At 39.2% G+C, this 27,545-nt stretch overlaps 1 protein-coding gene across 1 annotated transcript; it reads left to right on the forward strand.

Moving 5' to 3' along the window:
- The first annotated feature begins 21,331 nt into the window (after positions 1 to 21,331).
- On the forward strand, positions 21,332 to 25,136 carry LOC107726392 (zinc finger protein 703). The gene is made up of 2 exons (XM_016535951.1): positions 21,332 to 22,024; positions 22,829 to 25,136. The coding sequence occupies exons 1-2, from the start codon at positions 21,767 to 21,769 to the stop codon at positions 24,344 to 24,346; spliced, it is 1,776 nt and encodes a 591-aa protein (XP_016391437.1). The 5' UTR covers positions 21,332 to 21,766; the 3' UTR covers positions 24,347 to 25,136.
- Positions 25,137 to 27,545: the final 2,409 nt, after the last annotated feature.

Below are 27,545 nucleotides of genomic sequence, written 5' to 3' on the forward strand. Positions count from 1 at the left end.
ATATATGACATGTATTGTTTGTAAGTACGTGGAAATATGACACTGTGACACGCCGAGCACGACAAAGAAAAAAGAATGGCATTCGAAGAGCTCTCTGCACTTCATGACTAAGATGGCTAAAGGCAGAACTGCCCGTACCATTTAGTCCTCATCGTCCCCGGGCTGGAGGCTAACAGAGGGACTCTGCTACAAACAGGGGCAAGGGCAACCACCTTATGTTTAAGCAGGCTGGTATTAACAGGTTCGAATGCGCAATTTCCTTAAATACTTTCCAGTATTTCAGGATCAACCCAGCAGAAGCTGTTAATGTGCCTGTGTCTGTCTTAGTCTTTCACACTGCACTTAACCTTAGGTTAAAGCTACTTTTAAACCTGGGTAAAGAAATGGTTTTATGCTTGCAATTTTGTAAGGCGGTTAATCTAAGGTTATGTAACCCTGCTCCAGAGAATTACTGCGCCAAAAAAAGCACTACAGTTCAAAAGTTAGGGGTTAGTAAGATTTTGAAAGAAATTAATACTTTTATTCAGCAAGGACTCATTCAATTAATCAAATGTGACAGTAAAGACATTTATGCTAAAAATTTAGTTTTGCCATCGCAGGAGTAAATTACATTTTAAAATATAATAAAACAGAAATCTGACACTTTAAATTATAATAATATTTCACAATATTAATGTATTTTTGAACAAATAACTACAGCCGTCTTTCTTGCTGACCTTAAACTTTTGAACAGTAGTGTATACAGTCAGAAACAGTGCTAATGTCACAGTGAGTTGTTTAACTACAGATAGCCAATCATAAATATTTCCCCATCAAATATTCATGTGCTTAGTACAGTCATGAAAGTGTTCATATACTATGGCAACATTTCCACAGATAGACAAACAATCATTGTTATTAACTTCATAGATATGCAAATAACAATAAACCAGGGTTTTCAAATGTACAGTGTAAAATTAAGAAATAGGTTTACCCAGAGTGAAGTATGAGCAGTGTGAATGACAAATTAGGACAAATTGCTTCTGATGATTCTCATTTGTAAGCTGCTTTGGATGAAAGCACCTTCTAATAAATGTAAATGTAATATAAATGTGATACATAGCACAAAATATCCCAGTATTATATTAAGCATCAAGAATGATACTGGGTTAACAGTTTCATGTGTGAAAAGTCCATTACTATCCTGAATAATGCCCTATTCACACATTTAACAATTTTTTGGGTTAAGGTTGCCAAATCACTGCTTTGTTGTTCACTGAGGGATTTCTTCTGCTTGTTGCCCTAGTGTTGTCTTTTCTGTAGGGGCAACTGACCATAGTTATTAAAATCTGATCACAAATAAGATAGCAGTAAAAATAAGATGCAATTCCACTGAAAACGAATATACTTGAGGGGAGGATTTTACATAAATTGTTCCAGTGCATAATGCATCCTGAACAAGACAAATTATCAATGGATAATCAAACTCATTTGCAATGCTGACAATTTCTGATATGGTTTTCCACACATACATTTACAAAAATCAGAATCATGAAAAAGCTCACAGGAACATAAACTTAACCATTTTGCAGATGCTAAACCTCAGTACTGAGTACTACGCCACTATCTCACAGGCATAAAGTCAAACTTTTCTTATCTTTGTGACACGGCCACATCGCATCACCTCAAACACTCTCTGAAAATTCCCGACTTTTCATCGCTTTGCTGCTACAGATTGCTGTCAGTGTGAATGCCCCTTAAGAATTCACAACATTTCTTAAGTCATAACACCACAAAAGTCACTCACCTCTGCCACAACAAACATTGATCCAGAGAGTGTGTGAGCATGTGTTTAACAGGATTGGATGTGAAAAGAGAAAGGTTACACTTTATTTCGATAGTCCACTTTAGACATTATATTAACTATAAGTAACTTTGTAACTACATGTCAACTACATGTCAACTAATTCTCATTAATTTGCAACTACATGTCTACTAACTCTCAGAGTAGACAGGGTAGGTTTAGGGTTAGTAGAATAAGTTGACAAAGAAAGTGTTAGAAGATATTAAGCAGACAGTCTACTAATACTCTACTAACTGCTAGTTGACATGTAGTTGCAAAGTTACTTACTGTTAATAGAATGTCTAAAGTGGACTATCGAAATAAAGTGTTACCAAGAGAAAATAATGGATAGCATTCATTTTCTTTTATTAGGGACTTTGGGTTTGTGAGCTTTGGCTGTTCAGAAAGAGGGAGAGAGAGAAGCAGGTCATGCTAGTCGAGCATTTAAAGGAACACGCCACTATTTTTGAAAATAGGCTCATTTTCCAACTCCCCTAGAGTTAAACAGTTGACTTTTACCGTTTTCAAATCCATTCAGCCGATCGCCGGGTCTGGCGGTAGCACTTTTAGCTGCAGCTTAGCATAGATCATTGAATCTGATTAGACCGTACCATGGGTGCAGCAGGCGCAATGATATTACGCAGCGCCTGAAAATAGTCCCCAGCTAGCGAGATGCTAACGGTCTAATCAGATTCAATGATCTATGCTAAGCTGTAGCTAAAAGTGCTACCGCCAGACCTGGAGATCGGCTGAATGGATTCGAAAACGGTAAAACTCAACTGTTTAACTCTAGGGGAGTTGGAAAATGAGCCTATTTTCAAAAATAGTGGCGTGTTCCTTTAACATGTTATTGGGTAAGGGGGAGGAGAACTGAGCAAAGCTATACCACTGGCAAATGCAGCCCATCTCCATAGCTGTTGACACATTTTAAAACAGTGCTGAAGAATAACTGTAATGTTTGTTAAAGAGTAACTGTCTGTTTGGCAGAACAATACCTTCCTTTTGGACTGTAAAACACACTCCCAGTTCAAAGGCTGCCATGCAAACATTACTCACTTCTCTCTTCTTAAAACCAATGCTATCACTGTTCATTCAGCCTATGACTTAAAAGCACACACAAAAACGTTTGGTATGAGGAGAGAGGATAACCATTGCTGGGCAGTGTTGTTGAGAAACTAACTTGGCTACATTTTTTGAGATGCATGACAATAGCTCAGCTGTTTTCAAAACAATGAAATTTGATGAAGTTGTTAATGAAGTTTCATTAACAAGCAATAGAGAAAGTAGTGGTGTAGTTTGAAAAAATATATAATCAGTTGGTGTATCATGCATATATATATATATGTGTGTGTGTGTGTGTGTGTGTGTATAGAAAACTGGGGAAAAAAACTGTTACCTGATATATAATTTATCCCCTAATACAATGCAGTGAATATGTTAATCATTCAGTACCATGTTAATATCAAAGTACCATAGTATTACCATCTGATAGCATCCCTGTACCATAATACAGCCACAGTACTTTTCTTTCTTTCTCTCCCTTAATTACTGTCAGCTCATTGCAAAATGCAGTCCTGTCCTGCTAAATATAATAACCTCTCTCTTTATTTACCCTGCCCCACTTTATACTTTTGCTATTTTTCAATGTCAGCTGTGGACTTTTGAAGAATTTTTATTGGATGTCCTGCTGGACTTAACAGCAAGAGCCATTTTTCCTGTCTTGCTCCCTCCTCTCTCTCTCTTTCTTTCCATTTCTCTCCATTTTACTGTTTTTTTTTTTACAGGTGTGACAGCCATAGTTCATTGCCTTGTATTGCCGTTTTTTCCATTTTGCCCTTTGTTTTTTGACGGCTCTCCAACCTTGCTAAAGCAGGGCAAGCCAGGAAATCTGAAATAATCTTAAGCCACAAACCAACCATTTTAACTTAGAAAGATTCATAATATACCTCAGCGTCATCTAGTCTTTCCACATGTGTTAGTGATCACGCAGTCAGAGTTTTGATTCAACATTAGCGTCATCCACAGGCTTCCTAAAGCATGAAACATCCAAATGTAAACTCTAGAGGCTAAAAAGTCCTCTTACCTCTTTCTTGTGGTAATATGTTTGCCATTGCCGGTCCAGACTTTCCCTCAGAGAGCTGTGAGTGTAGGCAGCGAGTGCCATACGGCTGTAATCACATTACGGATGCCATATTGTGTGTCGAGCTGTCAGAGTTCATTTGAACCTCTCCCTCATGGGGTTCAGGCATTTCTTTTATTTATGTTTTTGTTTTGATGTAGGGCAGATAACAGCGGTAAAGCACATGTGTGACATTGATTATGGCAGAGGACTGTAAGTTTGTGATTAGTGTTGGTGGTTAGGGGCCAGTTTGTGTAACCTCTCTCTACTCGAGGGCATGTCTGAAGTCATTGAGCTTTCCAGGCTGTAACTCTGTCAGGAGATGGAACCCTGTCCATCTGTCAAACTGCATACACCTCATTTACTTCAGGGGGAGAGGATTGAGGAGAGCAGTGAAAATTACATAGACAGACTAAGAGAGAGCAGACTAACTGTGTTCTTTTCAAGCTAGAGCTTGAAAATCTACCAGACGTACCTGCCTTTTCCTGTTTTACCTCTTCTGATGATCAGAAATTTATGGAAATAAAGTGCATTAAATATGCTCTGAATTATCAAACAGCAAAAGTGAGATATGAGCCCATGTGCAGGAAAAAAAATTTAGTTTAGTTTTAAATATTTAGTTTTAGTTTTAGTTTTTCATACCGTAAATTCAGTATGTTGTCTAACCTGACTAAGGTCTAGTGTGGAGTTCATGCAGTTTGAGTATCAATAAATGCAAAAGCGGAAAAACCAAACACTAAGATGTTTGAAAATTAAACTTTTCCCTCAAAAGTTATGCTGATGATATAACTTACAATGAAAATGGTATTAAATGAGAAAATGCAAAATAAAAGCATCATTTGTGGTCTCTGATTTAAAATTCCAGTAAGACCTCAATTATGACAATTGTGTGCACATAACTGAGATGATCTGATAATTAATACAGTGATTAGTGAGGTTAATTAATAAGTAGGAAATGACAAGGGTGGATTAGTCAAGATTTTTTACCTTTAATTAATTGAGCCGTTTGATGTAACTGAAGCTTCTGTAAAGACATTGCATCTAAACAGACTGTGCAGAAATATATAAATATATATATTAATCATAAGTGAGGTAAAAAAAAAAAATGCCACAACAATTTTACAACAGGTAGGGAAAAAATGTTTGCTCAAAGCTTTATGAAGCAACTCAGCAGTTCTGGGCATGAGAGGAGATTACATTTTTTTCACAAGCCACTTGAATTTATGGAAGCTTATAAATATGCGCACATGGGCAATGTGTAGTGATTTATTGGCATTGGCTGGTCACATTAATATGTCACATTAAAGCAGCAAGGCTGTTGACAGGTGCTGTTTGACCTCCATCAGAGTCGACACACACACACACACACACACAAAACTCAGCTTGACTCGTTTTCCATTTCCTCTACTCTCTCTTGCACTCTGAACCACATTCTCACACATATGTACATTTCTGACACCCAATCTCTAACATAAACATACACCTACATTTCAGACACAAACACAAATTGTTTAAACCATCCGTGAAAAGATTAAAACCACAGGAGATCACAAAAAAGGAAAAGGGCATTAAAAAAGAGGGCAAACTCATAAGCAATTCAGCCTGAATTAACACAACAGAGAGGCAGGTCACACTTCAGCAGATACTTGTCAATACAGTACACTCAAGTGGAACATTGGCCACTTGAATGCTCTTGTGTTAAACAAGAGGGGGTTAAAGAAAAAGAAAGAATGAGAGACACAGAGAGAGGGTGAAAAAAGAAAGGAGAGAGACATCAAAGGCCATGTTCTAGTCAGAGACCCCACGCAGACAGCGGCAGGTCCTCATCAGACAGGCCCCCTCATGAGTTCCCCCACCAGCAGCGAGCTGCTCTGCTTATCAAAGTGCCGCAGAGCTATAGAAGTGCACTGAAGCAATGCTCAGCACACACACACACACCTCAAATCCTTAAATAAGGCTGATTATCTCGGACCTCACCCATCAGCGGTTTTTCTGTAACATCCTTCACCCCCAGTTCCTGGAGAGTTTTCTCTTCTCACTTTTTAATTGAAGTTTTGGTCTTTTGCCACTTATATTAACAGGGGTATTCAATAAATGACATGAAATGGTGGAAACTAGCACCTCAAACAACGCAAGTCAGATTCAAACCAGGGTGTGGCAAAATTCAGAATTTAGGAACCAAATACCTTTCCATTCATGACTTGGAATTTGAACTGAATTGGCCACATACCACAGGAAGTCAAATTGGAATGCGAATGGCAAGGACAGGAAGTGGAATTGACTGAATTGCCATTCAAAACAATTCAACAGGTAATGGCATCCTGGGAAATGGGAAGTGCTCTCCCATACAAATCCACTGTGTTCCTGTTGTTCCTTAAAATCTGATGTTTCTGGTCACATGACCAAACAGTCCATATGTTTGGGGTCGGAAAAAGAAGTCTCTTATGCACATCAAGGCTGCATTTATTTCAACAAAAATACTGTAAAAATAGTAATATTGTGAAATATTATTACAAGTTCATTTTAATATATATTTAATAAAGTGATTTATTCCTGTTATGGCAAAGCTGAATTTTCTGCAGCCATTACTCCAGTGTTCAGTGTCACATGATCCTGCAGAAATCATTCTAATATGCTGATTTGGTGTTCAAGAAACATTACTCATTATTATCAATGTTGAAAACAGTTGCTGTTTATTATCAATGTTGAAAACAGAAAACCGTTACTACAGTTACCATTATGTTTAATTGAAACAGAAATCTTTTGTAACATTCATGTCGCTTTTGATCAATTGAATCCATCTTTGCTTCTTTCAAAAAAGTAAAAATTATCATACTGACGTCAAACGTTTGAATGGTAGTGTAAACAGGTTAAATCTCTTGTTTGGTTCCTGTTCACAACTTTTATGAGGCCGTCTACAATAAAGTGCTAGTACAAAGAGTATCAGAAACCCAAACAAGAGATCCTCCTGTCAGTGACCCTCCCAGTATCTATTTTGTAGTGTCATTAGCACTAGTGTTGTTTCCCCTCCTGTAATTGCAGGTCTAGTTATTTTCCTGCAGTCTCTCAGCCATCTCCGTTTTACAAGCTCTCCCCCCTTCTCGTGTCCTCTAGTGATCAAAGCCTCCCTTTCACAGATACATTTCCCCATCAGACAATGCCTTCTCACAGGCTGCTGTCAGCTCATCTTCTTTTCTTTAATTTCATCTTTTAAAGTTATTTTTATCTCTCTTTCTTTTTAATCCCCATTCCCCTGCCTCTCTCTCTCTTCTCCGCCTTTGTGTGTGCTGTCAAGCATGACAGGTTGTATCTGGGAGGGACGAGTGCGGAGAGAAAGGTAGAAGCAAATTTACAACAGGACGCCACCTGGCCTTGCCTCAGTAGGACTGTCAATCACAAACAACACACACACATACATATATATAGTTTCGCACACATATGCTAAGAAAATCTGGTGTACTGCTACAGCAGCTTTGGCGATCAACAAATAGACCTAAGCTGCGTATCTGATCTCTCTTTGATGTTGCATAACGTGTATTGTGTTTTTCAGAATCACCATGGTGATAGTCAGGGGCGAAACCTGAGTGTCAGTGTTTGTGCTGTGAGCGGCGACAGTAACTGCAGTAACTCAAAGTGACGAATGGCTGCCACGGCACATTAATGGGCTAGGGATGATAGACAGTCACTGACACAAGTGCTCAGGACACGACTGCTGACATCATGCTGTCGCCCGAGGGGGACCGGCGGGCCCCCGTGAAACTAGAGGACCTCTGTCGACCACAACGGCAAAGACACATACACACAAGCTCAAAAAGACGAATTTTTGATTGGAGAGAAATGAGAGGAAAGAAAAAGCAGAGAGTATCATTTCAGTCAGAGGAGAAGAGGGAACGATAAATAAAAGACTGAGAGAATAAAGGAGACTTGTGCCCTAAGGGTAAGGATTGGACAGGGGAACATTAACTTTCTTTACTTCATCCTCCATGTCTTTTGTACTCTCCTTCTCACATCTGATGGTTGACACCTTGGAAAGAAAAAGAGAACAAGAGAAAGAGAGAGAGAGAATTGAATCTCATTGCTCATATATAGCATGTTAAGTGGGACAAATGTGATATTTATTATTTTACTCTTGTAGCATCACATATTACCCTATAAGGCAAAGAAAAGAATGATTTGTCAACAAAACTATATTTTCCAGAAGTCAACAACAAGTCTAGTCTAGTGGTTAGCACGTGGTGGTCATGTGAGATATGCCGGGTTGATTCCATTATGCCATCTTCCATTTTCCATTCCAATAATTTTTAGCTCCCTTTCTCTTCTCTTTGTCTGTAAAAAAAAAAATGTTTGCAAACTACACTGGCTTATTTATCTTAGTATACAGCAGCAAAAAAAAAAATTCTGCCTTTTTCCAGTAAAAAAATAAATAATAAAAAAATATATACAGTATATATATATATATATATATATATAAAATAAGGCTCAAATAAATGTAATTAAATTTTAAATATTTTACTTTAAAAAAAAAATTTAAATAGCTTGTTTCAACAATGTTTAAATTTTTAAGACAAAAATACTGATTAATAAAAATGTTTGTTATAGTGCGAATAACTCAAAAGTGAAGCCCTAGGTAAACCACTGTTCATGCAACATTCAGTGTCTGCATGAGTTTCCTTTTTTTCCAGATAACGTAGATCCTCTGATCTTCTGGAGTCCAGATGACCTGAAGTTCAGTCACTTTTGCAGGTTATGATTTATATTCAAAGCCGGCCTTGACAAATATATTCCATTTAGTACCTCTCATTCGCATAGACTAAAGAAAAACCAACACTGACTCATGCCATAGCCCTCTACCCCCTGAGTTCACACATTAGTATAACATGTCAACGTCAGCTCTCCATCACACACACATGCACGTACAAAGACGCACCGCTCACGGCAAACACGTGACCCCAAGAACAGCGCATACACTCACCTCCCTGCAGTGCCAGCTCCTGCTCTTTAGAGAAACAGCTGTTCACTATAAACCCACACCTTCTCTTCAAAGGTCTCGAGTGTTGGGATTCACAGCTTTATAAATGTGTGTGCTGACTTTGATGAGCAAAGGCGTCCCATTTAGCAGCTCCCTTTAAAACTCCCATAGACGGCCGCCCACTGTGTCAGGATGAGGATATTAGCCTGTCAATGAGGTGTAAACTTTGTCACAATGCTACAGTTGGCTTCAAGAGAACATTAAAGGGGAGCATGGTGTTACTCAAGGTTGCTTCACACATAACATCCCACCTCTGTGAGGAAACGGATATGAAGCTGTTATGGCTCTGTAAAATTCTATACCACCTAGTAAACTGCAGTCATCATATTTGGCTTTGAGTCAATGCTTACAAGAAGGTTTCTTTTATTGTACGAATGCGGAGTGTCATTCATCTCCTGCTTTTTTTGTGAAACCCTCTATCCTGTCAAAATATCATGAACCCCATATGAATGGCATATTTCCAGTGAACGCATATAATCCGATCCACATTATTGAGAGCGTAGAGGTTCCAAGTTGCACTCAGAACCGCTTGGACAAGAAACACACGGTGAGGTTTTATTCACTGGAAAAGTTTCCACTGCCAGTTTCTGTGCATGGATATGATCTGTCCTTCTTCACAGACATCATCTTGTCTACCACAGGCTCCTCCTATCATCCATTCTGATCTAAAGCATTCACTCAAAGACCGAGAGAACTTCTCCAGACAGACGTAACTTAAATCTCACTAAATCCACACATGCAGCAAATTACCCATCCTGACAGCTGCAGTCAATCCAGGATATTTACTTTCTTACTTCTAAGCACAGAGTACACAATGACAAAGTGTCTGAGAGGATAAAAAAAAGGAAACTCAAAAAAAAAAAAAATATGCTCCTTCCATCAACCCTCCACCCCTCACTCATCCCAATCCCTCTCTTCTTTCTGTCACTCTTTTCTCTGTCAAATCAATGCCACCAAATCTGTTTTGCTGGCACATCACAGAGCGCACAGTATATAATCCCTGGCAGTTTAATGGCAAACCCCTTTTTTCATTTAGTCTTCCCACATGCGAGCCGTGTTTGTAGATAGAATCTGCCTGCAGACTGAGATCAACACATATCAGAACGCTGCCACACGCAAACACACATACCCATTCATCGCAGAGACAAGAGATATCAAAAATAATAGCCCCATATAGGCCCTGTCACCGAAATGAGTTCATTTTAACATGCCACCCAAAAATCCTCATCAAAAAATACCAAAAAATAAAACATCCTACAGAGGATGAGCGATGTGCAGGAAAAAAAAAAAATTGTATTGTATTTGAGTAGATATTTGCTTTTAGATAGCAACCATATATCTAAGATGGATCAGAAACGATTTATGATGGCATTACACCTAGATGGGACATCAACTGATCATAGTGACACAATGCTAAAAGATCTAACAGACAGCATTCCTGTTGTAATTCATATAACAGAACACGATTAAAGGGATAGTTCACACAAAAATATGAATCAGCATCATTTACTCATCCTCATGTCAAACCAAACCATCATGCCAAACCAGCATGCTATCTTTCTTCTGTTGAACACAAAAGAAGATGTTTTTTAAGATGTCTCTCCTTCTCTGTTTTTTTTTTTTTTTTTTTTTTTTCACATTTTCACTGTATGGAAAAATCAGTGATGTTATTGTTAACTAAAACTTAAACCGAAACTATTAAAAGTAATTTTTTTTGTTAACTGAAATAAAGCTTACGTTGAAAAATAACAGAAAAACTAACAGAAAAAGTTAAAGTTGAAGTACTAAAACAGAAATCTAAATTAAAGCTAACAAAAAAAAAAAGCCAAAAAAATTACAAAGCACATAACAAAAGTACTAAAACAAACTAAAATTCATATGAAAACCTACAATATAAAAATAAAATGTAATTAAAAATAGTAATAAAGACTGTAATAATACGGAAATAATAAAATGTCACTGTGACAAACCAATTCTTAAAAATATCATCTTTTGTGCTCAGCAGAAGAAATAGAGTCAGACTTATACAGACTTGGAATGATACGGGTGTGAGTACAAGACAGAAGAACTATCCCTTTAAGCTTTCCTGCTTCCACCAAGTGAGCCCTAGCCTACAAAAAAACATGTATGATGAAATCAATCATATTCAGTCATGATTTAAGTTAGGTTAAAATATTTTTCCCTTGAATTGAAGAAGGATGTGGGTGTAGGTGTAGGTGAAAATATGGATAGAGATTTCAAAAAAAGAATGAAAAAAGCAAAAGTTAACAAAGAGAAAAGGATTAAGTGCATTCTCTGTGGAGAAAAGAAAAGAGCGAATTGGTGGAGGAGTGGAACAGAGGGAAGAAGAAGAGATAAGGAGGAGGGTAGGCCGTCTTCGCTCTACCCTGTGGGAAGAGATTTGGGTGGAGAACCTCCCTCATATCCACACACGGGGAAAGCCGATGTGCGTTTTCCCCCCGCCGCATGTGTGCAAGAGCATGTGCGCGTTTCATATCTACAGAGAAATGTGATTTATATTTTGGAACTTTGATCTCCTAAAAGGCTTTGAGATTTACACAACAATAATTCTTCTTGGCCAGCGCTGAGATAAATGATGTGCCTATGGCAGAAGTCCAGAGCTGATTTTAATAGACTGTAGGGAGAGGGGCTGGAAACGGAAGACATTCACCCTACATGTATCTGACAGGCTCGTACAGACTACGGCGCACACTGGAAAGAGTCAGAGGTTAAAACAGTGTATAAATATCATAAGTAATAAAAAGCAAGGGCAGGGAGACTGCTGAATAACATTACGGGCATCCTGTCTTTCTCATCACCGCTTTAATACGAGCCAGTTAAGAGCCTCGTGTTCCTCATGTTTAACAAATGTTAATGGACACAAATGATAGCTTTAGCTCCGTTTGTGGAAGGAAGAGGGGTCATATATTGTAAACCTCAAGTTTTTTAAGCATACGAATGTCAAATGCCTTTTACATGTTCTAAAATAAAGACAGGAAGGGAAGCTATTGAGGTGAATGGAACAAAATGGCTACCAACATCTGGTTAAATTATTTCAACCAGCATTCCTGTAGCTGACAGTGGAGTACAGTGCTAGCAATATCAATAAGATCATGGGTTTGATTCCTAGAAAATGCATACGTTTGATAAAATGTATATCTTAAACACAAGTCACTTTGGTAAAAGTGTCAGCCAAATGCATAAACACATCTGTCTGAATTTCTACACTTTTAGAGCTTGTACTGAATTTTGAATGTCATTTTGACCATTGATTAAGTAATCTCTGTAAGTACACAAATAAAATGTGGTTTAAATAAATTCTAGTACATATAACATCCATATTTTGCCATATGCTTTGACCTATGATATACCAACTACAACTTTCTCCACCATTTTTTCATGACCTCCTGTTGCCCTTATGGGAAGTGTTACTGGTTTGCACACTTTATCATTGCTCTTTACTGTATAAATACAAACCTGTATTTAAAAAGTTCCAAAAGGTCCATGAAGAACCGTAATTTGCCCACTATCATGTCATTTTAAACCTGTATGACTTTTTCTTTGGAACACAAAAGAAAATGTTTTGAAGAATGTTAGGGTTCAAACAACATTGAATGTCAGTGATATCAATCAAAAAAAAAGACAAAGTATAGAAAGTCATACAGGTTTGGAATGACATGAGAGTGAGTAAATGATAACGCAATTTTCATTTTTGAGTGAACTATCTCTTTAAGGTCCTAAAAATTTGCATAAATGCATGTAGGGTGAAGTCACAAGCATTAAATTTTGACACATACTCTCCAAGTCCTCCTACAGGCGAGTGTGAAGACAGACAGAAAAAGAGAGAGACATAAACGAAGACAGAGAGAGCACGAGCGCCAGCCTTTTGTCGTTTCATGTGTAATTTGTGCTCTCTTTTACCTTTTGCTGAGGGACTGTTTCTGTCAGGAGAGGAATGCTCTCCTGCAGCTCGGAGAATGGATGACTGACAGGCAGCTCTGGGTTTGGTTTCAATAACACCGAGCACAAACACTGTAAATTTACAGCTACGGATGACTCTCTGAAAAGATCACCCAAATCTCAGCAGTCATAACTCATTCTCTCTCTCTTTCCCCACCTCTCGCTCTTCTCAGTGTAGCAGCTGGTTGTACTCAGTATTGGGCCTGACACGGCACTTTGAAATAGCAATCAATGCCTTTATACTCCAGGGAGGACTCGTAAAAGTGTCACGGCCGGAATATACGGCACCGTATTTCATCGCTTTTCTCTATTTTTAAACGCTGAGTTATGGTGGTGGAAATGTATACCTATTAAAGGTGATATGATGTATTCTCTGCCTTGTTCTGAGGCTCATTCATCAAGTGGGGACCGAAAAGAAAACTGCACCCACTTCTTCACCCTCTTCCCTCCCCTCTTCCTCTCCTCCAGCTCCCCGGTTCTAGCAGGCTGTCGAGGGTAATTTATAGCACGCATGCAGTGTAACCTTCTGGCAGGTTTCGTGGAAGAAGCTTGTGCTCTTTCTCTCTCTTGGCAACTAATAATCTTTTATAAGGCTCAAGCTTGGCCAGGTCATTGGGCACGGGAGACAAATTCAGACAGGACCAGAAAAGTAAAATGCGAATGAACCTGAGTTTGCTCTCTACAGAAAACCAAAATCAAATGAATCATGGAAAACTAGGGGAATAGTGTCTAAACGAAATGGCAAAAAAAATCAGTGAAAACAGCAGTGACAATTTTAGCACAACATCATTTGATGCTGATTTGATTCTTTGCTATGTGCGATTTAGTGTCACACAAAAAGATAGTGAAAGAAATGGCGAGTTTTATTGGTAGCGATACTGCAAGAGTAAGCTAAAGAAATATTTCACTATTGTTAGCTTGCCCTTAACATAGCGTCTGAAATGAGTATGAACATTCCTTGAGAACAAATGACTTTATCATGATCTTGTTCAGTGAGGCAGTTCACTTTTTCCTCTGCTTGATATTTCCCATCATTTATTAGACTATTTTATTTAGCGAAATAGTTGTGATACAATTAGGAACTGGATTGAAAAGGTAAGAGCAATTTTTATAACAAAAATGAATTCTCTTTTATTTTTTTTATTAAAAACCGTTATACAGTAGCAATGTTAAAACTATAATAAATATAATTATGACAACAGCCTAGAAGACATCATAAAATCATCATTTCCTGATTTCTTGAATGAGCTGGCATTTAAGTATTTCAAGTTAGACCAAATGTTTAGAGATCTGATTCCTTATCCAGTTTGTCTTATGTGTTCCTCGGCTGTGACCTCGTCTTGACAGGCGAACAGTGCAAGATTAATGAGGTGGGCGGAGCAGTATAATAAACGTTTGTTTGAAGTGACAAGGCTGATAGGTGTTGATTTACTTACACCCTGATAGGCTTTTAATTGAGCGCCTCCATCTCTCATCGCATCAAAGTCACTGTGACCGGCAGGGCGCTCCTCTATACCGCGGGCCATGATGACTGACAGCTGACAGTGACACTCTGCCAGAGTTTTTCCACGCGCCTTTAGATCTCACTCCTTAAATGCATTCTGATCCTGTACTACTAAATATAACACAGCAATACAAACAAGAATACTGATTATGGTGCAATGGGTCTAAAGACAGAAAAAGTGTTGTATCTGGTCCGAAAGTTTAATAACTGAATATATATTTTAAAAAACTATTTATATAATATTTACATATATACATTTATAATGCTTTATACATTTAAACAAAAGAAATGACAAAAAAATATATGAATATATTTTAATTGAATAGCAATGGTGTAACAAATACATGATGTGTCTTTTTATTTCATAATATCTCATGTATTTTATTATAACTGCTATTAGTAAATGGTGGAAAAAATGATGCCTTATGTAATGAAGAAAATGCGCCATCATGTACTTGTCAGTATATGAATATATGCTGTAATCTTATTTTCAGAAATGATGGAGGACTCCAGGGAGGTGATGAAGGAAAACATCTGTGTTTTTACTGCAGTTTTTACAAGCGGCCAAGAACCGAGCTGTTGAGTTGTTATTGTTCAGGCAGCAAGTTTACATCTTTTCATTATGTGCGACACAATGACATAACCTGCTTAGAGATCTACTGGCAAGCGTTTGAGCCTTGTCAGTCAACTGTGAGCTGATTGACAAGACTAATACAGGCTAGGTCAGTATCATCTTTTACTTTGACGTTGGTTTTGTGTGACAAAATTAATTATTTCGGTGCGCGCCAGTGAGTGTGACTCAGAAATGAAATGTGGGAATAATGTGGAACTTGTGAACTCTTGAAAGTGAATCAGACTAGCCTAAGGAATAGAGAGATTTCATTTGCCCCATGCATTACTAAAATGGAACGTGTCATGAGCCTCATGAATGGAGTGACTGTTGCTCCACACAAGCATTTTCTGGGCCAGCAACAGATAAAAAACACCTTTTGAAGTCTGCTTAGATTTCACACAACAATATAGAGCAATCTGATTTGTGGCTCTGCTGTGTGTAGCCGGGTAGCTCTCCCACCCCTCCTGATAACTTCACCATGTGGAGGACAATGGGACCTTTTGTTTGAGCGAGAAGGGTGCATTTAAGTTCATTGTGTGTGTGCGCTTGTGTTTTTTGGTGAGCATGACATGTTTGAAAGCTAAATAAAGATCTGTCATTAACTGTAGGGCATGTACATAATCACTCAGAGATAATCAGTGAGACAGGAAGATGAGTTGATCTGCTAGGCCCTTGTTCACAGAGGCGACAAGAGAGACGAGCCATTAAGCCTGTGAGAGCGCTCAACGTCAACAATATCATTAAAAAATGGAACTAAGCTTTTACTGGGTATATAACTATTACTCAAGTCTAGTTCATCCATCTTATTGTATGATATTCCATTCCGTCACTTGTGCATGTGATTTCACACAAATATTTATCCTGTCATCACATCATCACTCACGTCTTTGGATCAGGGAGACTCAAGATGTTCAAGTCTGATTACACCAAAACACAGAGATGAGTCATTAAATTAACCTGAGAAGCTCCCATTCTTAGAGGATTCTGGGAAGAGCTTTTTCTGTCATGTTGTGTGTGCTATTCACACTGAACTAAATAAATCTTCATTCTCAACTCTTTTTGGCTCCAATTCTTGATAAGTTCCTTGACTGTGTTTGATAGGCTCTCTCCAGGGGCGAACTTTTATTCTCGCTGTAGTATTGTTGTTGCCGCCGCCGCCATATCGTGAAGACGCTGTGTGTTTCGTTGTGAAAGCGAAACTACTTTGTTTGGCCTTCCAAAAGTGGACGATATCCCCTAGAGCTGATCCGTGCTGGTCGCTGAAGAAATACATCAACTTTGCGCAGTGGATCGCCCGATCCAGCCCGGGGTCGTCACATGTGGTTGCCGCAAGCCCGCCGGATGCCCCTTCGTCGAATCCGCCGGCCTCCGCTCACTCTAACCCGCCGTGTGTTTCGTTGTGAAAGCGAAACTACTTTGTTTGGCCTTCCAAAAGAGGACACGACTAGAAATCAGTGGTTAAGTTGTATTTACAACACTGTTCCAGAACACATTTCATTACACCAAATACACAAAATAATGTTCTTTTTAGCAACATCATATGACCCCTTTAAAAGAATCACTTTTCAGTTTTTTTATCATCAATGCATATTACTCTATTGAACTTTTTTTTAATTTAAAACATTATTAATATTGTATTTCTAAAGATAACAAATGCACTGGAAAGTCCATTTGGGGGCAAATATTGTCCTTTAATGGAAAAGGTGCAGTCTAAGTGGAAGAGAGGGGGTAAGCGAAGGACGGTAAATGCCTCAGGGGGAACTCCACTCTAAAACGTTTGGGACAACCACTGATGTAGAATATTCTGTGTACCATGAAAATGAGTCCACTTTAAGCTACGCATTTTCTATCAGCATTTTCCTACTATTCTTTTTGGCAGAATTTATCATTATAATCAACTTAATTATTTCCTGGATTTTGTATCACCATAGTCCCTAAATGTATGTAAATGCAGGAAATGGGATTCAAATCGAAAACATTTTCCCCCATTTTATGTCCCCCCCCCCACTTCTCAAACCAAAGTTACACCCTTGGGTCTCTCTATCATCTTTCACACACACACAAACATTACTCTCAGAAATACTCCACCAAGTTTCACAGTGGAACAGTGCACTTTTAAATATTTGATCCTAAAAATCTCACAATCACTCTGAAGGATTGTGAGGTTTGTGAAAGCAAAGAGAGAAAGAGAGTGCTACGTTTTACAGTTCTCCAGGGTTGGTCTCACATGTCAGCTACACTCCATAAAGCTGTCCTGTCCCTCTTTTTTCACAGGATTATTATTTCTGGAGAACAGACCAGGCATGAGCAGCAGACTCCCTGCCTCTGGGCTCCCTTTTTATACTACTCACCTCATAAATCAGTCACAGGCAATTAAAGGGGTCATATGACCTTGCTAAAAAAAGAACATTATTTTGTGTATTTGGTGTAATGAAATGTGTTTATGCGGTTTAAGGTTAAAAAAACACATTATTTTCCACATAATGTACATTATTGTTGCTCCTCTATGCCCCGCCTTTCTGAAATGCGTCGATTTTTACAAAGCTCATCGTTCTGAAAAGCCACATTTGGGCGCATTATGTAAATATTTCCACATAGTGAGGTAGATATGTGGGGCGTGTTTTGTGGGGGCGTTTTAGGAGGGCGTGGATGAGTCTTAACTTTTATAAAGAATATCTCTTTGGGTTTGAGACTTTAGTCTTTGCAACTTTAGGGATCTTATCTATTCACGAACAGCTTGTAACACTCCAAAGAGAAAGGAAAACTTGAAATCGCATCATATGACCCCTTTAAATGCGAGTGATTTGCATCCTTTTTGTTTGGTTGGTTTTGCCGTCTCTCAGTCTGTACCAAAAAGTGACAAACTGTTCCGTGCCAGTCAAGTACAAAAATATAAATTGAAAATTTAGAGCGGCAAACACCGGTTTTCTTTTAGCAGAAAAAAAGCATGCCCTCTTAGTTTTAAATAAATTATTATTAATTATTATTTTCTTATTTTAACCTTTTCTTTTTCCTCATACTCGTCTCCAAGTTTCATATCCATCACTGTTTCACATTAACATGAGTGATGGCCTGCTATACAATTCCGGTAGGTTTTCTGCACTTCAGTAATCTGTTCTGAGTGACCTCTTACAAAAAACAGTGAGGGATATGAGTGGGCTACGGTCAAGCAGGATGTCTAGCCTCTGCTTTAAACCCTTTGTTTAGTCAAAGTTATGGTAAAGCCCCGTGCTTTGATACAGTCATGCATAGGCGAACGCCTTCAGGCTTAACAGGGATTGGTCAGACAGGCCTCTTAAAGGGGAGGCCTGCCCCTTAAAATCCACAACAGGAAATGACCATCCGTCATTTATACGTCTAAACAGCTGTTAGCAGCCCACTTCAAGGCCAGACTTGAAAGAAGCTGTTCCCCGTCGTTCCAGCCCGCCCTCAGTTCTTTCTCTCACTCTCTTTCTCTTTTTTTAAATTTTCCCTTCCTCCTTCTCTAGGGTGCCTTTAAACTCCCTCCATTCCACCCACACCTTTGCCCCCTGCCAAACTCACTTATCCTGAAAATGTTTTTGTAAGGCAATCCATCTTAATTCTAAAATCATCTTCATGTTTTTTGCATTTTGAAGAAGGCAGCGATCCTTCATTTTCTTTGCAGTCCTAAGAATATAACAATGGTTACACCCTGTGATTCTGGGTTTCTGACTAGTAACATAATTTCTAGACAAACGGAAACATTCCAGACATCTTGACCAAATTTTGCAACAGGGATGGATCAACTGTAAAAGCAGAAAAAAAACACTGAACATCTACCCATTAATACGCTCGTTGACAGGTTAGACTACACCTGCCATAACTTGAAGTATCTGTTTGTATGGGGCAAAGACAACTAATATGTGTTCTAAGGAAGCGATCGCATCATGTCACTTAACCCCAAGCACATCTGAATTTGAATGTTCATAGTTTTACAGATTTGCACGGGCATTACAGAGTCCTGTATAGGTGGCAAGTGATGGATGACACTAATAATGACAAAGCAAACAGCAGGGCTGTTGACAGAAGGAGAGGTGACTTCATATAACCACCGCTGCTATCTCTCAACACACACATGTGCACGCACACACGTGCAGAACGTTTAATGGCTTTAGATGCCGCTGGTAAAGGGATCCTTGTTTAACAACAGCAGATGTGCCTGTACGTTGACTCGACAATGATTAGTTCCTGAATAAATAAGACAATGTGGGTTCAAAACGTAAACACTATATTATGTGACGGATCTCTGTGTTGTGAGACAGTGACAGTTTAATTAACTTAACATCTTAGATTAGCAAGACAGAAATAACTGTTATGTATGATTGACAGCGGTTTAATACTTTGCTACTCCAGTCAACTTTGATCGTCAGTAGGTACCTGTGAAAGTGTGGGAGGCTGTGTGTGCTGTATGTGGGATCTAAAATGACAGGTTGCTGAACAGCTTAAAACTTTTTCTGCCGCTGAAATGCAGTGTCCTGAGGCTTTCATTCCTCCCTGCACACTATTATTAAATGAATATTCACTTCTGCCACACAGATACGCGAGACAAAGCCCTGCAAACACATGTCTGCCTGTGGCCCCTCCTCTCCCTAGGTCAACAGTTCATGCATTCTGTCTTTTTGTCATTTTTATTACACTAAGGCAGGCAACATCACCTTTCAAGTAGCTTCCCAGGTGCTCTTTGTTTTTAACCCCGAGAACAGCTCCAGAGATCAGGCCTTTCTCATCTCTCTGACTCACCTGACAGGTATTGCCATTCAGAGTAACATAAATATTCTCTCCCATCCACTGTGCAAATGTGGGCAACTTTTATGCTGTCAGCTTGAAATATGTTTTATCCTACAATGCATTATCAATACATGACAGCTAAATGAAATGAAATTCAAAATATTTATATATACACACACACACATAAATGCAATTTATCATTTTTGTTTGCAAACAAAAGTCACAATAAATTTTGTGTATTGATGCAAGACACGCTTGCCAAAATAATGTAATTTTCGGTCCAATGTCTGGGGTTTAATAATGCTGGGTATAAGCACTTACGAACAATCAAAGCCATTAAATATACTGAACTTCAAAGTTACTTAGAGACGAATTAGCACAGTCTCCCTGTAATAGCCTCTGTCAGGCTTCATTTTTCAATGATTAAGCCAATTCATCGCATAATTAAGTTAGCTAAATTACTTCAATGGCAAAGTAACATGGGATAATGTAATAAAGTTATTAACATTCCAGAACTGGAGGCACACACATAGGCATATGCTGTTATTCTGTATGAATGTATTACTCAGTATCACTTGACTTGTTTGGCCTAAAAAAGAAACTGCTACCACATTCTCAGCTTTTCTTTTTAGCACAACGCTCTATTATTACAATTAAGGTTGTAAGGTAAAACTAACATCAGCAGCATTAAATTAGAATTTTGTGTTTAAGTGTGAAATACGTTTTAAATTAGACATATTATTAATACAATTCTGGACCTTATGCAAAGTCAAATTATAATAGTATGAATGTCATTTTGAACGACATGTATAAATACATCTGAATGAGTTTACTTATTAATAACTAGCAGCAATGTTTGAAACACTAACTAATGATGAATCTGTAATATCTTTGTACACAATGTGTTTCAATATTTATTCTTTAAAACTAACTAGAATATGTTACTTGTATTTAAAATTACTAGTAATTCTACAGTGACTATTCCAATACTTACTAATATAAATTCCAGCTGCTTAGTATGTATATTCTAGACTTTTAAAAAAAAAACTATTTATAAATGAGCCAATATCATCACAGATCCAACGAATTCAGTGGCAAAAATGGCAATTTTTACAATAAAACAGAACAGAATAAGAAAGCTACTTGGAGTGACTAGTAGCAAGGAATTAATAACTTGTGTAAAGTCTAATTAAAGTTACTATAGCAATAAATATTACAATAAATAATAAATACAAAATAAGCTATTATTAATGCAAGTCATACTGGGTTACTGGTGATAAAAATTAACTATAAAAATAACTACTATTAACAAAACTAGATAAGTTATCAAATAAATGGTAAAACAGCATGTCACAGTCTTTGTATGTTTAGGTTTTGACATACAACGAGCAAGCACTTGGCCAGCGGATCCGGAGCGAGGAGGACAGTCTCCGCCTCTGTTGTGCCTACCCACTTATTACTAATGCAGATGCAGGCGATTGGACGGCGGCTGAGTGCTTTGAAGTTTTCCCTCAGATCTTCAGTACGAGCAGAGAGTATATGCGTACGGAGGGTGTAGTGAACACACCGGAGCGCACACGGACCAACGGAGTGCCATTATTTGACACGATATTTACCAGTAGTTCTGCTGTGTAGTTTCTTGCTTTTTTATTTTATGCCTTCTCTTATTTCTCTTATAAGTCGTCGTTTGCGCGTAAAGGACTCGCGATAATTTTGGGGTTTAAGGCAACACTGATTCGGTGACGGAACGATGTGGAGACGGAGTGTACGTTCTTCATAGCGACTATAACATCTCACTTTCTCTGGACTACAGACAGAGCTGATGGTTCAACGGGATATTTAACTGCCGGTAGAATAGGATATAATGTCGTTTGGCTCTTTATTGAAAACACTGGATATCTCTAAATGAAAACTGAAGGACACCCGCCCCGTCGCTGCTCTCGACAGGTCTCTGATCCGCCCCGATCCAGATGAGCGAACTGCCTCTTGGATTTGCAGTCAGTTCACGGAACCAGCAGACCCTTAAAAGTCGTTACATTAACAACGATAGTTCGCCCACCTGTGTAAGACCCCAGACCGACTCGATCGCCTCACTGCCGTTCCGTGATCCCGCGCGTCAGGAAAAAAGGCTGCCTATACGGATTCTCAAAATGTTGACCGCTCACACAAGTCACATACTTCACCCAGAGTATCTCCAGCCGCTCAGCTCCGCGCCAGTGAGCATCGAGGTACGAGTTACTCCTTTCTTAAGCATCTGTTTCTTACTTCTTTCTAATAAAAAAATAATAATATTTTCACTCAGAAATGCTACTCGGTTATCCGAGTTTGTGCGTTTCTTTTAAGTGAAAGGGTGGCATTTAATATAGACATGTCTATTACGTGTGCGTTTGTTACGTTTTATATAATTTTCTCAGTATTACAGTTTTATCGCGCGCGCCTCGTTTTAATTATTTAATTCGAAATTCGCCTAACGATTCTGAATGCGATTCAGCGCCCATTTGAATGGATTGTCCGCATCTGGATGAGGCCGTGCTCCACTGTCTGGCAGCATTTGCAGGTTTCACATTTCCTGATCGCTACTGACATGCGTTTTACTGGTACTTACGTTTTTAAAGCCACTGTTTATCTTCCAACTTATCTAACATTTTTTACACAAAAATAAAGCAATAGATATTCATAAAGCACACTGTGCAGTGTTTTAAAATACTTACTAAAACACCGCACAATGTACTTTTTGTTTATAGGTGCTGCAAAAAGTATAACAACGATGTCAAGCAATTTATTCCACCTAATGTTTTAAAATGTGACTATAACATGGACACATCTCAAATTGCATTATATGATAATGTCATACATTCCATACTAAATGTAAACAAAATGACTGTAATATTTTGATTAGAAATCAAAATGATCAGTGTTGCAATCATGAAACACATTCCCTAGAATTGGTTTTGAAAACAACTGTTATTACTGCCAGTCCATGAGAAGAAAAATAAAGAGTTAACTGAAAATGTATTTTTTTGTCCCCATAGCTGGATGCTAAAAAGAGTCCCCTAGCATTGCTGGCCCAGACCTGCTCACAGATCGGTAAACCAGATCCTCCTCCCTCCTCTAAACTGGGATCCCTCTCGTCCAGCAGCCATGGAGACAAGGACAGTCGCTCTACCAGCTCCAGCCTGAAGCCTGCGGAGCATCAGAACCTAGACAAGTCCAGCTTTAAGCCTTACTCTAAAACTGGATCAGAATGCCGGAAGGATGGCATTGGGATCAACAGCTCAGCAGATAAAGCAGGGTTCAGAGTGCAAAATAGCGGTTCTGCAGCTGTGACGTGCCCCACTTTACCTCCTCATGCCCCCTCTCCACGGGCCAGCTCTCCTCAGCAGACATCAGGACAGTTGCACACACACCGGCAGTCTCAGTCTCCACTATCACAGAAACCAACACATCTACAAACCTCTCACATGGACTCCAAAGCTGCGGGTTCAGACCCAGGGAACGACAGCAGCAGCGGTGGCGATCGCAATGGGAAAAAAGATTCAGACCACAATAAATCTGGAAGTCTGGACATTGCACAGATCGCCAACTCCAGTCACGCACGTGCTAGGTCAAACTCCAGCAGTGCCAGTTCCTCCAGCAGTCCACAACCTGACAATAAGGCTGACCCCCAACCCCCTCAGCCCAGCCTGGGTGCAGGCCACATCGCCCCGGTGTCTCCCTTTAAACCGGGCCACTCGGTTTTTCCCCTCCCATCTTCCACCATGGGCTACCACGGCTCCATTGTCGGGGCGTATACTGGCTATCCTTCTCAGTTTGTGCCTGGGTTGGATCCCGCTAAATCTGGTTTAGTTGGCGCTGGGATGGGTGTTCCAGGAAAGCATCCCAGCTCCAGCCCTCTCACAGGGGCCTCACCTCCCTCTTTCATGCAGGGTTTGTGCAGGGACCCATACTGCCTCACCTACCCCAATGCACCCCATCTCGGGGGCAGCAACTGCTCTTCCTGTGTTCATGATCCATCATCTGCCCTAAAGACTGGCTTCCAGCTTATGTATCCCACCCATCACCTCCACTCCCTCCACCCTAGTTCTCTGTCCTCTAGTGCCACCTCGTCTCTGTCCCATCCTCTGTATACTTATGGTTTCATGCTGCCCAATGAAACGCTCCATCACGCCTGTAACTGGGTCTCAGTGGGTGGCCCGTGTGACAAACGCTTCGCCACCTCAGAGGAACTCTTGGGCCATTTGCGTACGCACACGGCTCTGCCAGGTGTGGATGGGAAGCTGCTCTCCGGCTACCCTTCATCTGTCTCCTCTGCCGCTTCCTGCCACCTCCACCTGCCTCCTCCCAGCAGCCCAGGAGCCCTTCCCAGTTCCCTCTCCCTGCGTGGGTCACCAGGGCTAGGTTTGGCACGGTATCACCCTTATGGAAAGGCACACTTGCCAGGAGCTCCATCCTTTCCTATGCACTCTCTACCAGCCACAGCACCCTACTATTCTCCCTATGCTCTATACAGCCAGAGACTGGGCTCAGCTTCTGCTCTTGGGTACCAATGATTAAAAGACTTTGGACTATGTAAAGATATTGGCATGAGCTTTCTGGAAAGCACAGGAACATGCAGGATTCCCCTAAAAAGAATGACGCAAAAAACATGGGATAGTTATATACGCAATGAGGAATAAAATCTCATCTGCTTTGGATGACTGTTGCTTAATTAATGGTCATTCCAAATTTCAATTAGGATATTAGGGAACCCTTATGAACTTTAAGGTGGAGAGCGAATGAGAAAGCCGGAACTCATTTTATCTGATGAATTTTTCTTTCCTTTTTTTTTTCAATTTACCAAAAGTGTGTATTTATTTTTCACTTGAGCGCTTGACATTTTGTTTTCTAAGGGACATTTACCGCCAAAATTCATTCATTATCATTTTCACAAAGGAACAGTATTTTCACAGTATGAATATGGTTCCCATCATACACTTTGTAATAATGCAATGTTTGCAACAACAGACTACGACATTGTCTCTCAGACATAAACTCTTTCTTTTAACGTCACTTTCTTTTGTGCGTTAGATCTGTGCAACTCATTCTCTTTTTTGGAGAACAGATGAGCATGACTTGGTCAACAGCTACCTTGTTCCTTATGATTTGGCGTTTATTTTGTACTTGTACAGATCAAAGAATAAAACGGAAAGATGTGATATATTTTCTATTGTAGCTGACTGCAAGTTAGGGAAAGAAAATGGAGGGGAAAAGAATTCAAATAAGAGTACTATGTTGTGATGGCAGCGCTATCCATTTAACAAAGTCTTATTTTGTGTAATAAATGATACTTGATTACATTTATAGATGTGTTGATGTCCCTCGCTTCTCTTTCATATACGTTTCTTACACTCTTAGTAACACAAACACTTTCCCATTTGAAAAGTTAGTAAACAGTCACACTGAAGAATTGCACAAACTGATCAGAACAACACAAATATACCATATACCTGCTATATACAGTGGGTACGGAAAGTATTCAGACCCCCTTAAATTTTTCACTCTTTGTTATATTGCAGCCATTTGCTAAAATCATTTAAGTTAATTTTTTTTCCTCATTAATGTACACACAGCACCCCATATTGACAGAAAAACACAGAATTGTTGACATCTTTGCAGATTTATTAAAAAAGAAAAACTGAAAAATGCTCAGTATTTAGTAGAAGCACCCATTTGATCTAATACAGCCATGAGTCTTTTTGATGCAACAAGTTTTTCACACCTGGAATTGTACATTAATGAGGAAAAAAAATTAACTTAAATGATTTTAGCAAATGGCTGCAATATAACAAAGAGTGAAAAATTTAAGGGGGTCTGAATACTTTCCGTACCCACTGTATATTAGACCTTTCATAAATGCACATGTGAACAAACACCGATTTTTTTAGTTGGTTGGCCTTTGGCATTTAAAAAAAAAATCACTCACTTGAGCAACTAATCTTTGACTTTAGCTTTCTATACTACTGACAGTTTTGTTCCCTATTAGTTCAAGCTATTAACACAAAATTAAGTCCTCTGTCTGTTTACTGTTCTGCTCGTAATGTGAAAGTGCAGTGTTAGTCACTGCTGCTTGTTTGTGCCTCTGCAGCATTGTGTAAAGAGCTGCCTCAGCACAAGGGAGTATTGGGTCTTAAATACAGCTCAATGATAGCCTGGTAATAACCCATGGGAGCCTTGCACTCACTCCCAGTGCACTCTGATGGATTGCCTTGCTACACAAAGGGCAAAAGATGACAATGGGAGGCTGTTAATAGAGAAATATTTATCAAATGCTTGACATGACCCCCAGGAGTGCAGTCCCCATTGTTTGACCCGAGTGTGTTGTGTCCTGTGGTTCAGAAAGTCTTGCTTAATGTTGTGCTACAAAGAGGGTCAAGATTCAATTTTGTTGATGTGATTGCGTGACTATGTCAGGCTTAATGTATCAAACAGAAGCGGTCAGTGTGTAAACTCTTCTTCAGAACCATTTTCCTCAAACAAGAGGAGTGGAGATGCTCTTAAGCGCTAAGATGAACCACACACGTACGCACAGATTCTCAGTTCATTAGCACTTCAGACAGGAGAGGACGCAGCACAGGTGTCACTTGACAGGGCCATTAAATGAATAGATCACTCCACTGCCTCTGTTAACTCAGGCTATCCAGCAAGGACACAGCATACGGCTCCTCTTGTGGGAAACCAGGAGGTCAAGATTAGAGAAGGAAGAGCTGAGATGGGGAAAAAACACTTGCGGGTAAATGTTTCTGAGTTGCATTAACCAAATTTACATTTTAGTAAGGCACAACACAGGTCTGCTAATAATGCACAGTCTACTCATTACAGTTACAGGGCTGAATGATGTATGAACTGCAGTAGAGAATATCTAAACTATACTATTGCATTTTGTTGACATAAAGAGCAGTTCAAATCTAAAAGTAAGGTTCAGCGCCAAGAGTATTTTAGAAATGGTCTTGAATGACTTCCTGTGAGACTCAGAGAGGAAGTTATTTAATGGAGTTACGGACTATTTGGGCACAGCCCAAGAGAATTAAAAACTTCATAACATGGATTACATCGCCCCTAGTGGTAAAGTAATGCAATGCAACTCCAATGAACAATATGAAATTGTTGAATTTAGTCAACAATTTCTTTTGTAAAAAATTAGAAAATGCATATCATGTCCTGAGCATGTAAATACACACCATTTTGATGAAGAATGAGAAAAAAAATGAGATAAAATATTAGTTACTGCCAGTACAGGAAGGTTAAATGGAAGGGAGGACTTTTCACATTTTATCCGAAGGAGAGGGATTAATCCTGCCATCACCCCATTCCCACTCGTTCATCACATTCCTGCTCTATCCTTCTCTCCGTCTTTCTCCTCTGCTACAGCTGGATTCTATTTGCAAATGCGCTGGGGGGAGCGCGGCACCGATGTCACGAACGTTGTGCGCATGAAAACGTGCCTTGGCACCAGAACGGAGGGGTTAAGATTGATCCCGAGTCATGCCCGGAGTGACAGGACCTTTTCCTGCTCTGCTTAGGAAAATGTTTCAGTTACTTCATGCTTCCTCTTCATATGTTAGAGTGCATTCAACTGAGGTTTTTTTTGTACTTTTAGTCTATGTTCATTAGCATTGCGACCACATACACTACCGTTCAAAAAAACGTTCAAAATGTTTTTGAAAGAAGTCTGTTATGCTCAACAAAACTGTATTTATTTAATTAAATAGA

Source organism: Sinocyclocheilus rhinocerous, unplaced genomic scaffold (genome assembly GCF_001515625.1).
Source record: "Sinocyclocheilus rhinocerous isolate Xijiao unplaced genomic scaffold, SAMN03320098_v1.1 scaffold2050, whole genome shotgun sequence".
NCBI classification, from domain to species: Eukaryota; Metazoa; Chordata; class Actinopteri; order Cypriniformes; family Cyprinidae; genus Sinocyclocheilus; species Sinocyclocheilus rhinocerous.